The 15,367-nt window shown below is 49.0% G+C and overlaps 1 protein-coding gene across 2 annotated transcripts in view; it reads right to left on the bottom strand.

The window, feature by feature from the left end:
* Positions 1–1,407: 1,407 nt before the first annotated feature.
* The window catches only part of LOC139003329 (fatty-acid amide hydrolase 1-like), a 39,440-nt gene continuing 25,480 nt past the window's right edge, over positions 1,408–15,367 (bottom strand). Inside the window, exons 4-18 of one of the 2 annotated variants that reach the window (XM_070405047.1) lie at positions 12,798–12,911; positions 12,509–12,658; positions 12,037–12,170; positions 11,004–11,210; positions 10,298–10,338; positions 9,761–9,885; positions 9,605–9,658; positions 8,727–8,852; positions 7,741–7,838; positions 7,349–7,448; positions 6,840–6,883; positions 6,075–6,114; positions 5,556–5,664; positions 3,846–3,991; positions 1,408–1,761 (exon numbers count right to left, since the gene is read on the bottom strand). In XM_070405047.1, the coding sequence (XP_070261148.1) occupies positions 1,633–1,761; positions 3,846–3,991; positions 5,556–5,664; positions 6,075–6,114; positions 6,840–6,883; positions 7,349–7,448; positions 7,741–7,838; positions 8,727–8,852; positions 9,605–9,658; positions 9,761–9,885; positions 10,298–10,338; positions 11,004–11,210; positions 12,037–12,170; positions 12,509–12,658; positions 12,798–12,911 (1,617 nt within the window). In that variant the 3' untranslated portion in view covers positions 1,408–1,632. The remainder of the gene's footprint in view (positions 1,762–3,845; positions 3,992–5,555; positions 5,665–6,074; positions 6,115–6,839; positions 6,884–7,348; positions 7,449–7,740; positions 7,839–8,726; positions 8,853–9,604; positions 9,659–9,760; positions 9,886–10,297; positions 10,339–11,003; positions 11,211–12,036; positions 12,171–12,508; positions 12,659–12,797; positions 12,912–15,367) is intronic. The other variant, XM_070405046.1, reaches the window with a different exon arrangement.

The following is a 15,367-nucleotide window of genomic DNA, read 5'->3' as shown; positions in this document are numbered from 1 at the left end:
TCATATATTTTTTATTTTCAGACCCAACCTGTGAGGTAGGCAGGTTTCAGTTATTTATTCTAATGAGGTCTTTTCTCCATAAATACTGAAGAATGCTTTCGGATGCTAGTTTTCATGTACTTAGAGAATAAATAAAAGTTGTCTAAAATCTGTTTTTCTGACTAACTTTCATTTCAGAAATTCCATTAAACACTTCTTACACTGAGTGGCCAGTTTATTATGACTGGCCAGATTATTATGACCACCCCATGTACAATGAAGTGAATTAGTTATGCAAATAATAATAATAATAAAACCTTGAGAGTATTTGCTTAGGAAGTTTTCAATATTCAGTATTTTTGGAAGTGTCAATGAAGTACTGATGGGGTGGTCATAATAATCTGGCCACTCAGTGCATTTGCATAGTCCGTCTGGAACAAGCAACTGGAAATAGAATGGGCATGTTTCTTCAAAAGTGATTTTTGCATTGTGTGACAAATTATGGGCCCAACGGCGGTAAAAGGCCTGGTCCAGGCAGCTATCTTGCGGTTTCCACACTGCAGACACAAGGTAGTGCTTCTGCCTCATTGCCGCCACTGTCCCCACACCCATAAGACCCGGTGACGAAAGGAGTGGGAAGGGTAGGTTTCGATGTGTTGGGACAATGCTCCAACCAACTGAGCTACCTGCCAGGAGGAAGGGTAAGTTTTGATACAGGAGGATCTTAAGAGATCAGATGAAGGGGAGGTCAAGAGGGAGTTGATGGGATTGAAGAAGGCTTCCTGGAGGAATTGGCATTTGTCAAAGGGCTTGAAGGACAGAAAAGATGGTGATGATGTTCAGGTAAAAAGGAAAGTCTGAACAGAGGCAGAAGCGCATCGTGCTGCCAAGAGGGCTCCCGTTTGAGGAAATGAGGGAGGCTGTGCTCCAGCAGAGCCAAGGCAGAGGACATGGAGGACCTCGGGAGGTGCTGTGGGTCACACCAAGAAATTAGCACTTTGTGGGCAAAGCACCAGACTGTGAGCTGAGGCCTGGGTCCCAACCCAGGGTGTGCTCTGACTAGGCTTCCCTTCCTTGGTCTTGCTCTCTGAAACTTTCTCTAGACCCCAGTGAGGGCCGTGGCAAGTGCTTGTCAGGGAAATACCTAGGAATCACAGCTCAAAGAATAATTAAGTGATCAAATCTACCTCCCTCAATTTGTAGGTGAGAAAACAGACCCAGAGAGGGGGAGTAATTTGCCCAGCACTGCATAGCAAGCCAGTGGCAGAGCCAAGACTTGAACCCACGCCTGCAGCCTCTCAGTTTGGGGCTCATTCCCCTCTGCTGCAATCTGGGATAGCATCTGGGGGACTGAGCTGGAGGAGGACAGCTGGAGGCAGAAGGCCGTCAGGAGGCTATAGTCCGCCTAGATCAGAAATCACAAGGCTGGCCAGTAAGAAATGTTTATTGAGACCTTCACCCTGATCCCCATCTTGAGTGGCTTTGAGTCCACCGATGAAGCACCTACAAGGACAGAAAAAAAACCGCAAAGAAAAGGAATATGGTGGGCTTCCTGGCGGAGACAGGAGGTGGATATGGCACTCATGAGAAGGAAGGGGCATCGGGAGCAGACTTGGATAAGGATGTAGAAAGGTCTCCAAAAGAAATAGCTTCTCATCTGGGTTCCCTCTGGTTCTTGGTCAAGGTCTCCACCTCCTTCATGAACCGAAGACAGAGTTCCTCTTCCCATGGCAAAGTGATGCACTGCACAGCCACTGGGAGCCCCACGGATCCTTCCACCGCCTGCTCAGAGAGAGTGTCTGTAAATCAGAGCCTGCTTCCTGCCCACAAGCCCCTTGCCACCCCTCCTCACCTCCCGTAGGTATGCATTAATCCAAATATCTCATCTCCAGTCCAGATTAAGAGAGAGATTTATTGGATCTCAGAGTTCCAGGCTTCCTCAGCTCTCGGTAAAACCTGGAAAAATTGTTCTGACTTTGTCTACAATTCTCCAGGATGAAACTTGTTCCTTGTGCAAAGAGCTGACTATAACAATGAAATATAAAACCAAGTATCCCGCCGAACCGGTTTGGCTCAGTGGATAGAGCGTCAGCCTGCGGACTCAAGGGTCCCAGGTTCGATTCTGGTCAAGGGCATGTACCTGGGTTGCGGGCACATCCCTACTGGGGGCTGTGCAGGAGGCAGCTGATCGATCTCTCTCATCGATGTTTCTAACTCTCTATCCCTCTCCCTTCTTCTCTGTACAAATTCAATAAAATATATTTTTTAAAAAAACCAAGTATCCAGCCCATGTCCTTAGCACAGGAAAGAAGAATGTGCAAGTCCCTTATCCAGAACCTAGTTACGCTTCTGCAGTGAAAGAGGTGCCTTGACTCCAAACACAAGCCCGGGAACACGGGGCTGAGCCTGAGTGCCTGCCATGAAATCCAAACATAATTGTAGCAATTCAAACATATTTTCATTGCTTTATGACAGCAATTTTCCATCACACTAGTGTGCAGCAAGAATTTTTAAAGCGTGTAATACCCGATTATTTAGTCAGGGGCACTGACCTCTTATCTCTTACTTAGATTGTCAAGTAGAAAAATGACAAGAGCCAACACAACAATAGCCATCTGTTGTGAATGCCTGTCTTTGTTTTTTAATCTTCACCTGAGGATATATTATTGATTTTAGAGAGAAAGAGAGAGGGGGGCAGGGAGGAGGAAGAGAGAGAAACATCCATGTAAGAGAGAAACATCAATCGGTTGCCTCAGTTGCCTCCTGTACTGCAACCCAGGTATGTGCCCTGACCAGGAGTCAAACTGGCCACCTTTTGGTGCACAGGACGATGCTCAACCAACTGAGCCACTATGGCTGCACTCTATATATCACTTTTAAACAGCTCCTGGAACAGAGGAAGAGCTCAAGACACACTAGATAGTGTCATTATTATTATTTTCTCAGCAGTTCCACTGGTAATTCTACCACTAAAATCAATTCCCAGCCCTGGCCAGGTAGGTCAGTTGATTAGAGTGTCATCCCAATATACCAAGGTTGCGAGTTCAATCCTGGGTCAGGGCACATTCAGGAATCAACCAATGAATGCACGAATGGAACAACATATCAATGTTTCTTTCTCCCCTTCCTCTCTCTTTCTAAAATCAGTAAGTAAAAAATAAAATAAAATAATTTCCAGAAAAATAAGTTACTTAATGTCTTACCCAGACACATGCATACTTTTCAAAGTCAGTCTCTCTCTCTCTCTCTCTCTCTCTCTCTCTCTCTCTCTCTCTCTCTCTCCTTTTCTCTCTTTCACCCAAGTCAGGGTTGTTATTTTAGACCCTGCATTGAATAGGCCCATAGAAACATTTCCTTTTGGTAAGTCACCTCTGAATTAATAATAGTAGCATTTATTGAACACTTCCTACATATAAGACCTTATGCTAATTGCTTCAGTCTTTTTTGATTTAACCTTTAACATAATTCTGCCAAGTAGATTTTTTTATTCCTGTTTTTTTCTGACAAAGAAACTGAGGCCCAGAGAAGGGCGGTATCCAGTTGTTTCACAGTAAGCTCTTACCCCGGGGCCTTTGCCCTGATCCACCCTTCCTGCCTCTGCATTGGACTTTCCTTACAGAGGTGTCGAGCAGACCACTGTTTTTGTAAAATATTCTCCCCTGACAAGGACAGAGGATGACCTGGACATTAAATGGTGTGTCCTCGGGGATGGGGTGACACGTTATCACTTTAGCAGAAGTGATAAAGGCTAAACCCTGGGAATGCCCAGACCCATCCCACCCTGCCCTCACCCATCCACAGGGATGGAGGCAAGACTCAGTACTGGTCTGTGCTCCTGGGGGAGAGGTAAGGAGAGGGACACTGACCTCCTTGAAGTTTCTGTCATTACTATCTCCGTAGTATCCCTTGTAGAAGGCCAGTTCCTCCTCGTCCTGTAGCGTCACAGTGGTGACGGGCACCACGCCAGCAGGGAAGTCCAACAGATTGTACAGGCTGGTGTAAGAGCTGCTAGCTGTAGGAAGATCCAGGTTAGCCCAGGAAATCACCAACTCCCAAAGACTCCAGTGGGGAAGAATGTGACGTGAGTAAGCACTCCCCCTCGGGTCCTTCTCGGAACTGCATCCCTGTGGGCTTGAAATCGCCCCAGGAATCACCTGACAAACACTCCCTGCTCTTCCCACAAGGCCTGGGGAAGGAGAATCGCATTGTCCAAGCCTTATTCAGTGCCGGGCATCTCTGCATTGCTGATTCTCTGAATCCTCTCCACCCCTGCGAAATGGGGATTACTATTCCCTGAGTGCAAATGAAGAAACCCAGGTGCCAGACGGGAGAGATGGCTTTTCACAGGCTGCACAGCTGGTGAGTGGCAGAGATTCCGCCCATGCCCTCCAATACACTAGGCTTCAAGATGGCTGGCGTGTGCAGTGCAAACCTGAGTTGAAAAGACTTCTCTATGGCCACAGCCACCTGTGTGCAGGGACGGAGCATCACAGAAGTGGCCGTGATGCCTACAGACAGCAGAGAGCAGAGCACGGTGTGGGTGTGCCTTTGGGCAGCCTCTGTGGGGGACCCAAGGGAGAGGACTCCAGGCTTGAGGTGGGTTTTCATTCTGCATTGACATCACCCCTGACACTGCACCTGTTCTGGGCACGAGACCCAGTGATGCCTCAGACACTGCCCTATGCTGAGGCCTGCATTTCAGGTGGGTTGGGCTACAGACACCTCTAGGAATGGGGCAGCACAAAGCATGCTAAGAGTGAATGCACATGCTCAGTGAAAGAAGCCAGACACAAAAGCCTCCTATTTTATGATTCTGTTTATATGAAATCCTAGAAAAGGCACATCTATAGTGAGAGAAAGCAGATTAAGTGGTTGGGGGGGAGGCAAGGCAGGGTAAGGTTAGGGAAAAATTGCAAAGGGACATGAGAGAAATTTGATCAGTGATGGAACTATTCTATATTTTTATTATGGTGGTGGTGATACCACTATATACCTTTGTCAAAATTGATTAAATTGCACTCTGTGAATTTTATTGCATGTAGCTTATACAGATGGTCCCTAACTTATGATGGTTTGATTACTTTTTTTTTTACTTTACTTACACATATTCAGCAGAAACCAGCTAAACTAAGCTGATGTTCACCAGGTTAAATGTATTTTTGACTTAGATATTTTCAACTTACAATGGATTTATTGATACATAACCCCATCTTAAGTTGAGGAGCATCTGTGCTTTTTTCATTTTTAAAGAGAATGGAAATTCACTTTTAAAAGTTGATTTTTAAAGCAAACGGAAATTGAGAGTGTCTGCTAACAGGTGCGATATTTTTTTTAAGGTGATGGAAATGTTCTGGAATAAGATAGTGGTGGTGGTTGCATAATATTCTGATTATACTAAAACTGTTAAATCACACACTTTAAAATGGTGAATTTATGCTACCTGAATTTTATCTCAATTTAAGAGAAAAAATGTTTTTAGGTGAATGAAAACAAAGGTCAAGGTCACATAGGCTGTGGCCGGACTCAGAAGTCCTGGACTCCCTGTCTAACCCCACCAGGACCCAGTGTCCTCTCACCTGCTGCTTTGGCAGGATAGCCTATATAGAAGGCAGGGTCCAGAGCTGGCGACAGCAGCACATCCAGGTCCAAGGACCTCCACTTGGCTATGAACTCTTGCTGATATTCCTGCAGCAACAACAGGGGTAGGAGGGATAAGATCAGCAGAGGTCACTGTTTGCAGGACAAGGTCAGGTGCTGCCAGGCTGAGTTGACTTAAGCACCAGGAAGAATTCCGAAGCTATGAGAGGCAGACTGAGACATCTGGGAATGGTCAGGGTCTTACCAGGGGCTAAGGTGAAAGGATGGGAAGAGGAGTCTCAGACTACAGTGATTTGCGGGACAACATATCATCCAGGCCCCAGAGAGATGGACTAGATTAACCTCATAGGTCACTAAGCCTTCCCATCCAGGTCCAGCCAGGCCTCCCCTGCAGGCCAGGACAGAGCTCTGCCCCCTGTCTGGCCACTCGTGTCACCACCAGGCTTCTGCTGCCCCTGATCCAGCAGTCCCTTGAGGTCTTGCCAGACACACATCACCTGCACTGCTGTGTTCAGCTCCCACAGTTTCTTGGGTGTCCTGGAGGAATGAGGAAGACACTGGGAAGTCCAAAGGGCAGATTGGGAGGATCTTCTCTTATACAAATGGGGCATGATGCCCAAGTGGCAGGGCCTGGCCTCAGTGCAGGCTGCACATCAGCTGATGGGCTGGGAATAACCCTGTGTCTTGTCCCCTCGCCAAGACACCTCGCCTGTCCAATGTTCCCAAGAGTACACATCCTCTGGTCGATACCCCACTACCACCACCAGCCACAAGGACTCACAAGTGCCCCCCAAAACTATAGTTCCTCCAGGTCAGCCCTCAGGTTACTCCACCCCAATTCCAACCAGCAACTCAACTCCAAGCCCCACCAGGCCAAGCCCAACAGCAAACCCAAGCCCAATCAGAATTCTCTTCAACCCACATCCCCACCCCAGTTCCAACCTTAGCTCCAATTCCAACTCAAACCAACTTCAACCCCGCCCAAATCTAACGTCAATTCAGACCTAACCTTTACCACAACCTAACCCAATTCTAGCCTAGACTCAGAGCTTACCTCCAAATCAAACCCCAATCCCAAACCCACTCAAAGGTCTAAATTTAACCCAGTGTCAGGCATGACTCTAAAACCCGAATTAGATCCCAAAGTCTAAATTGTCTTTGCCCCCAGTGAACACCGACTCTAACCACATGCCCCTCACTCAGTTATCACCACCCCATGCAAAACCCTGGCGAGCTGAACCTGAAGAGACTCAACTACTCACTTCACTCCACGAATCATATCCAAAGTCTGGGCAGTTCGGGGCTCCTAGAGGTAAGGAGAGAGGGGGCCACCAACTTCAGAAACCACAGGCCAGTGCCAACCTGCCCTGGGTGGGGGTCCAGGAAGAGCAACTCTGCTTGGTACACTGACATGGAGCCCTCAGTCCTTCATAAGCCACTACCACCTCACACCGCCCTGAGCTTCCTTCAGGCCCTCACCCCTCTCTAAATCCCTTTCCTTTCTGTGAAACCCCTTCCTCTCTCTAAGATGCCCTTCCCCTATCAGAGCCTCTCTAAGCTTCCTCCCCTCCCTGAGAACACTCCTCTGTTGTGGCCTCTATTCCCCTCTTTTAGCTCCTCTTACTCTTGAATCCAGCTCTGAGCCACCAACATTCTCACGCTCCTCTCTGACTCTACCCCACTCCTTGAGTCAACCTTCCCCCCTTCTGAGCTTCTTCCTCTCTGGGCCTCACCCCCTCTGAATCCCTCCCCATCCTAGGCCCACACTCACTGTCTTCTTCAGGATCCTGGCCAAGATACACTTCAGCAGGTCTGGTAGGCGTAACTGGGTGACTAATCCCTTCATGGAGGGGTCCACAATGTCTCCCTCACTGAGGAACCACAGGCACATGGCACATCAGTTACAGCTTTTCAGTCATGGACTGACTCCCACACCCACCCAACTCCCCCTCCATAGATAAGCCACAGAGGGAGGTCAGATCCAAAGAAACACTTCTGTTTCCACCACCACCAACCCGGAACATGTTCATTCTGAAAACGAGGCCTGAATAGATGACTTAAGGCCACACAATTAGCCATTGGCATCCCACCAATCCAGACCCACAGGTCCCCTCTCCCACCCCATTTCCACCATGTTCCACGTCTGAGTCCCATCAAACATACAGCTTCTCGAGAAGCGTGGCCCCTCCATCGGCAAACACACCCACTGGGTAGAGCTTTTGCATGGCATACTCTATCCGGGGGATGGAGAAGGGAATGACCTGTGGAGACAGAGGCTGAGTCAGGGCCTGGAGCTTTTCCCACCCAGCTCTGTTTTCTCTCCGCATCCCTCAGGATCTAAGGAGAGAAAATCACGTCACTCCTCATCTCCTTCTACCTCAGCTCCTCAGCAGGGCAGGGGAGGCCTGTGGGTGGGTGCCATGCCCACTCCCTCATAGGGATGTGGTGGGAATTGGACCAGGCCCTATTTCCTGCCTGCTCCACTGTGATCCAGCCACAGACCAAATGCTTCATACATGCGACCTCACTGACCAGTAACCTGCACAGCTGCCCCATGTGGTAGAAAACTGAGGCTCGGGGTCTTAAGAGAGTGGTCCAAGGTCACATAGTACGTGTGTGGCCAAGCAGCAGTTCTCAAAGGGGAGGCAGGGCCAGGACAAGCCACTGGGACATGAGAGGCAAGGGAGGACGGGGAGGAGGATTTTGAAGACAGGAAGATCTTTATGGCCATTTAAGGCTGAAGGAATTTTATGAGTGAATCCCTGAGTCCCCACCGCTGAAGGGAGAAACCACAGAATCATGATGCCTTTCTCACAAGGTGAGCTTCCCCCTCCCCGCTTCCCTATATCCTCTTAGTCCATCTTCTCCATGGAATTTAGGGAAAACACAATGATCTCAGCAGCCCAAACTTAGATATAATTTTCTTTCTTATTTTTTTAAATTTTATTTTATTGTTTAAAGTATTACAGATAGTAGTACATATGTCTCCTTTATTTTTCCTCCCTATTGACCTTCCCCTGCCTCCCTACACCCCAGCACATGCTGGATATAATTTCCTTTCTCTCCAAGAATGGTCCAGTCCAGCATCCTCACCAGTCCAGCCTTCTCCCCAAACTCCACCCCCCTTCCCCAGGGCTAAGTAAGCCTACCTCATGTCCTGCATCCTGGAGCAGTCTGCAGGTGAGCCTCACAGCCCTGGCCATGCTAGGAGATGGTTGAGAGAAGCCATCTGATTCATAGTAGCCAATTCGAAGGGGCCGGGTGTTGGAGTATATCTGGGGGCAAGAGGAGAAGAGTAGGGCTCTGATGGGAGATTGGGCTGGGGACAAGGTGATCTCACTCTCTCCAGGAGCCAGACTTATAGACTGGGGCCTTGGGCCACAGCTGGCCTTACCCACATATAGGCTTTCCTATATACTTTTCAGGCTTTAGCTCCTCTGGAGACTCCCCTGGAATAACAAAAAATGGATGGGGCCCTAGCCAGTTTGGCTCAATGGATAGAGCGTTGGCCTGCATACCAAAGGGTCCCAGGTTCAATTCCAGTCAAGGGCATATACCTCAGTTGCAGGATCCTCCCAGGTCCAGGCCCTGGCCTGGGCGCATGCAGGAGGCAACCAATTCATGTGTTTGTCTCACATCAATATTTCTCTCTGTCTTTCCCTCTCTCTTCTGCTCTCTCCAAAAATTAATGGAAAAATATCCACCGGTGAGGATTTAAAAAAAAACAGGAAGAAATGGATGGGGATGTGAGTGACTGGGTGGATGAAACAGATAGGTAGATCAATTCATGAATGAATGAGTGGGTGGATGTATGAGAAGGTAAATGGGTGGGTAGGCAGAGATTTGAATGGATAGAGGAGTAGGTGGATGAATGAATAGTTGGAGTTGAATGGGTGGGCAAATAAGTACTAGTAGATGAATAGACATGAGCATTTTTAAGCTAAAGAAGTGTCAGAACAGGATAAGGATGGAGAGATCAACAGAGGCAAAGAATGGATGACAGACAATGATCATAGGTTGATCATACCAGGATGTGTGTAGGGAGTTGAACATGTGGGCATCTTGCTTGCTGCACCTTGGGCTAGGAAATGAGATCTTCAGAGGGGTTGGCAGACTGGTCAATGAGGAATGAGGGGAGGGGAGAGGAAGGGGCCCTCCAGGTCTGTTCTCCAACCCGGCTTACCTCCTTCCTGAAGGGCATGAAAGGCACAGTGGGGTCCAGCTGGTGCAGGTCTTCACTCAGCAGGGCTCGCAGACACAACACCAGGCTGTCCACATCCCGGGCCAGGGGGCCAGCCACGGCGGCCACTGCACAGCAGAGGGGAAGGAGGCATCCTTTCTGCTCTGGGGACCCCCCACTCCCTGGCCTCAGAGGGTGGGGTCCAGGGCCATGATCAGGGCCAAAGGAAGAGTTCATGGGGGCCATTTTGGGTCAGGGATCGAGGACAGGTGCAGTTGATAAACCTGCCAAAGCAGCTCTGGTGCCGGGAGAGAGAATCCCATCTGGGACAGGAAAGATTATAGCAAGATAACAGAAAGCACTTCTCAGTGGGGCAAGAATCACTGGGCTAGGGGAGGCCAGGCAGAAGCCATGAAGTCCCTTCTCCCAGATGCCTTTATCAACAGTGGGGCTGATCGGTCTGAGATCGAGGCTGAGTGAAATGTCCTTTGGAGAAAGGCTGGCTGGTTTGTTTTTGAATAGGCACAGACGGGAGCTTACCTGTTGTCTTGCCCTTCACAGCAGAGGCAATTCCTGTGTAGCTGCAAATCCCCACCCACCAAGAGCCCAGCTCAGCACCTGAAGGGAAGGGCCTGGGTGCCAAGGAGGCTTCAGCACCCAGCCAATGCACTCCCCCAGAGCTTAACACACAGGTATGAGAGCTGCTTCAACCCTCTCATAACTCACTATTCCCCTTAACATAAAGTCTGATCTCTTTGACTGCCCTTCAAGGCTCTAAAGTATCAACTTCCGTAGCTTCCTCTTCTAGCTCTTCCATGAACACATATTGCTCCAAGCAGTTAATTGCTTACAGTACAGCCTTCTGGACTCCATACCGTCTCTGCATGTCCAGCCTTCAAAAGCAAACTCAAATGCTGCCTCCTGCAGGAAGCCTTCCTTTTCTTTGCCCTGCCTCTGAAAGTTCAAAGTGCAGTTAAATAGATAAATGTAAGATGACTGAATGAATGAACTAATGAGTTAATGAATGAGTGGAAGGTCTATTCCACTGCCACCTGTAACAAACATGCTGTGGCTGAGGCAGGAGTTATTTGAAGCCCTCCTACCTTCACCACTTTCCCCTAGTACTAGGCTGAGTGAATGAGAGTTAATGTGTGGATCAGGCCCCTCTGTTCCCCAGACCTCTAATTCCTCTAGGCTGGGCTAAGCCTGCTCTTCCCACCCCCACCCCAGCACCACCACTGAGTACCTGAGGCGGTTTCTTGAGGTCCGGAGGCCATAGACACCACAAAAGCTGGATGGTATGCGGACGCTGCCCCCTGCGTCGGTACCCATGCCCAGGATGGAACCCCCTTTACTCAGCAGAGCTGCTTCACCCCCCGAAGACCCTCCAGGGGTCTTCTTTAAGTTCAAAGGATTCCGGGTCTGTCCATAGATGGGGTTGCTGCAGTCAAAGCTGAGGGATGCAGAAGAAAAGGAGTTGGGAGGTGAAGGTTTGACTGGGGAATGTTGCCCCTTCCCCACATAGAGGCTGACCACTGGCTGCTTCAACTCATGAGCTCCTCCCAGGGCTGAGGTGAGATGCCGCTGCTGCAGGAAAGACCCATAGCAGGCACCAATCACCTCCTAAAATAAGGAGCAAGGAGCCCACAGCTCTGCTGTCAGAAAAATGGACGTGCTAGCCCCGGTCAGTGTGGCGCAGTTGGTTGAGTGCTGTCCCATGCACCAAGAGGTTGCACGTTTGATTCCTGGTCAGGGCACATACTCAGGTTGCACGTTCAATCCTCCATCAGGGTGTGATTGGGTGTGTGCAGGAGGCAACTGATCTATGCTTCTCTCTCACATCAATGTTTCTCTCCCTCTCTCTCTAAAACCAATGTGGTTTTTTTTTTTGTTATTTTTACTGGACACACTAAAGATGAATGGGGAGGAGAGAATACAAGATGAGAAGACCAATTAGAGACAGAAGCTGGGAGAGAAATAGAGACATAACTTTTCAGACCCTCCAAGCCCAGGAGCCTTTAGAGACCATTGAGCCCACACACGAGGAGAAAACTGAGGCTCAGAGGGCACAAAGACTTGCCCAAGAACCTTCATCCTTGAGGCCTGCATGACTGACTCTCACCTCACCCTCTGCTCTAAATCAGGACTTCAAGGTGCTGTTTCAGTCCTGGGCCTGACTCCAACTCCAGCCCCAGCCCCGGCCCCGGCCCCGGCCCCAGCCCCAGCCCCAGCCCCAGGCCCGGCCCCGGCCCCGGCACCAGCCTGCCCACTTCAGAGACCTGAGCATTGACTGGGGGATGTTGGTCTTAACGAAGGGAATAGCGCCCTGGGCCTTCAGCACTTTCACAAGGACCCCGTCCTTGGCTGCTGGCTTCTCCAGGAACTGTGCCAGGCCACACGTAGAGTCATGGCCCTGCAGGAAAGTGACATTAACTCCAGTCCTTGGGGGTCAGGGTAGTTACAGTGAACAGACTCTTCCCCATTCGACCCCCACCCACATCCATTCTCACACCCTCTGAGACACTGCAGCACCTTAGGTGGATTCACAGGTGGCAGAAGAACATGGTGGTTAAGAGTTTGGGCTTCGGTTTGAACCCAGCTGCTGGGTTCAGTCTCCATTGGCCACTTTCCAGCTGTGCATCCTGGACTAAGTAACTTGCCCATGTCACACACTCAGATATTCACAGGCTCAGTGGCATGTGTGCACCCACACATACATGTACACCTGAGAATATACACCCCAGGACTCACCATGCAGTCATAGGGGTCCTTGAGACTCATGGGGACCCCATAGAGAAGGCCTCTCTCACTCTTCTTGAGCTTCTTCAATGCCTGCAGTTGTTCCTCACATTCTTCCAGGAAATCTGTCAGGCAGTTCACCTCCTGGTGCACCTTCAGCGCCTGAGCAACATTGAGGGAAACCAGATAAGGGCTCACAGTGAGGCCAGGGACAGGACATTCAGTCACCACAGCCCCTCCCTCCATCCCCACTCCAGCCCAGAGGCAGGTTTAAGTCCTCACCCTGACCCCTAACCCCCACCTCCTCTAAGTAGCTACAGAGGACACTCTCCAGACTCAGCTCTTCCGCCTGCAGCTTCTGAGCCAGCTCCACCAGGGGCAGCGCCAGGATGGGCTTGGGGTCCAGGCCTGGCTCCTGTGGAAATGAGGTGGGAAGGACAGATATCAAAGACTGATCCATTCAGGCCCACTGCCACACACTCCACATCACTCCCCATACACTCCATTGTACACATGTACCTGTGCTCAGTACATATCTATCCCTGTGCTCACCCTTAGCATTAAAAACATTTATTGGTCTGTCTCCAGGGTGGCATGAAAGACCTACAGGAAACAGATATTCCCTTCTGTCTCTGCCTCCCCAATGCCCAGCCCAGGGCTTGGCACAGAGGAAAGTCTTACCCCTAGTGTTGCTATTCAGAAGGGGCACAATTGGAGTGGAGTGACATTATATGCATATCTTGAGACTCAGGGGTTATGGAAATGAGGTTCAGCTCTGTGTGATTTGCCTTCAGGGGAGCAATCCAGCATCCCACATTTCCTTCTTATTTAGTCCTCCCATCCCTGCTGATCTGACCTTGGGAAAGGACCAGAGTCTAGCATGACTGGCAGGAAAGCTGGGACCCAGCCTTGGCCACACTATGGCTCAACTGGATAACCCAGGGTGGGCCCCTTCCCCTGCCATGGCCTAGGTGTCCTCAGAGAGGAAAGGACTAGAAGTCAATCATTAGTCAGTCATGTAGGATGACCACAGACAGGCCCCCCACCTGCTCTGAGCTGGGTCCTTCAGGGAATGATGGAAAGCCTAACACTACCCCCTCAGGACTCCACGACAAGGCCCTAGAAGATAGCAGGCACTCAGGAAGGCAAAGTTGTCTTCCCTTAGTCCTCAGCCCCAGTCGAGACCCTGAGGGACAGAGAGAGAGCACTGTTTGCCCAAGGACACACAGCTAGTAAGTGGCAGAGCCTGGATCCACACACTTGCTGAGTCATCCCCCGACGGAGGCAGGAGGACCCCAGTGACCACTCCCTTAGCAATACGTACTGCCAATAGGTATTCTTGCCTCCTTCATATCTCCCACCTCTGACTCCACAGCCTCCTTCCTGCCTAGAACCTTCTGTGTTTCTCAGTTTTCTCAACAGCCTCCTCATTGGACCCTCTGCCTCAAGTTCTTCCCCTCCAGCTCAACCTCTTCACTACAACCTGGGTGATCCTTTTAAGATCTTATATAACCTAAATCTGATCATAGGTCCCAACTGCCCTCAGAATAAAGTTACAACACCATTCTCGTCAGTGTGGTTTATAAGGCTTTCAAAATAAGCATATAGCATGTGTTCATCTTCAGATACACCAATGTGTTCATCTTCAAATACTTTGCCTGCACCAATTCATTAAGTCCTCACAAAAACCCTTGGACAGGCATTCTTATCATTTCCATTTCACCAGTGAAGACAACTGACTCACAGAGAGGTTACTCTCTTGCACAAGGTAAGGGAGCCTGGACTTTAACCCATGTCATCTATATCTTCACCATTACCCTTGCTGTGGTTCTCAACTTTCTGGCCCTTTAAATACAGTTCCTCATGTTGTGACCCAACCATAAAATTATTTTCGTTGCTACTTCATAACTCTAATGTTGCTACTGTTATGAATCGTAATGTAAATATCTGATATGCAGGATGGTCTTAGGCGACCCCTGTGAAAGGGTCATTCGACCACCAAAGGGGTCGAGACTCACAGGTTGAGAACCGCTGCTCTATTGGCTCTATGGTCTGAAATTAAAACTTCTTAAATGAAAGCGAGCTGTAGAGGGTTGTCAAGTCCTAGGCCCATATATTCCTTGATAAAAAGGTGATCTTTACCTTAAATGAGCCTGTCTATTGTCTTTTTTGCATCTAAGATAACGTACCTTTTCAATGTCTGAGTTATCCTTTTTTCCCCAGACTCCTCAAGGCACAATCTCCCACCAGAGCCCAAGGTCAGGGTATCTTGTTCCCTCATTGTTATCTTGCTCCCCGAATACCACTCTATGTGTGTGTGTGGCGGGGAGGAGGGGGGGGGGGAGCGGGGGGCGGTAGGAAGGATGGGGGTTAATGGGGGGGAGGAGGACACATTTGTAATACCTTAACTAATAAAAAATTTTAAAAAATATATACCACCTTATGTGCTATAAATGTTAATTATTAACTGTCCTCTACCCACCAATGTGAAAGAAGTATGTGTCTCTTCATTTAACGTTTTTTATCCAGTCCCGTAGATTTTCCCACTTTGCTTTCTCCCACCTCCCTAATCTATCACCACGAATTTTATAAAACCCTCCTTATGACTCCTCTTATGATTGTAATGTATACAATAGGATGCAAAACTGTCATTCTCTGGAGCATTTTCTCAATCCATTGAGATTTTGCTTCCCAGCAATTGTCGTCAGTTTGGCTCAAATAAAGTCATAAAAATTCTTAAAGGTTTGGACACTTCTTACGTTGGCATTACATAATTTACTAAGTGATCATCCCGATATATCTTGCACCCATCTGATACCATACATAGTTAATAGAATATTATTGACTATATTCCCTATGCTGCACTTTATA

The sequence above is a fragment of the Myotis yumanensis genome, unplaced genomic scaffold (assembly GCF_028538775.1).
Source record: "Myotis yumanensis isolate MYYU_CA2020_CCGP unplaced genomic scaffold, mMyoYum1.0.hap1 SCAF_2, whole genome shotgun sequence".
Taxonomy (NCBI): Eukaryota; Metazoa; Chordata; class Mammalia; order Chiroptera; family Vespertilionidae; genus Myotis; species Myotis yumanensis.
The sequence above is the reverse complement of the archived record's forward strand: the minus strand, read 5'-3'. Positions and strand labels throughout refer to the sequence as shown.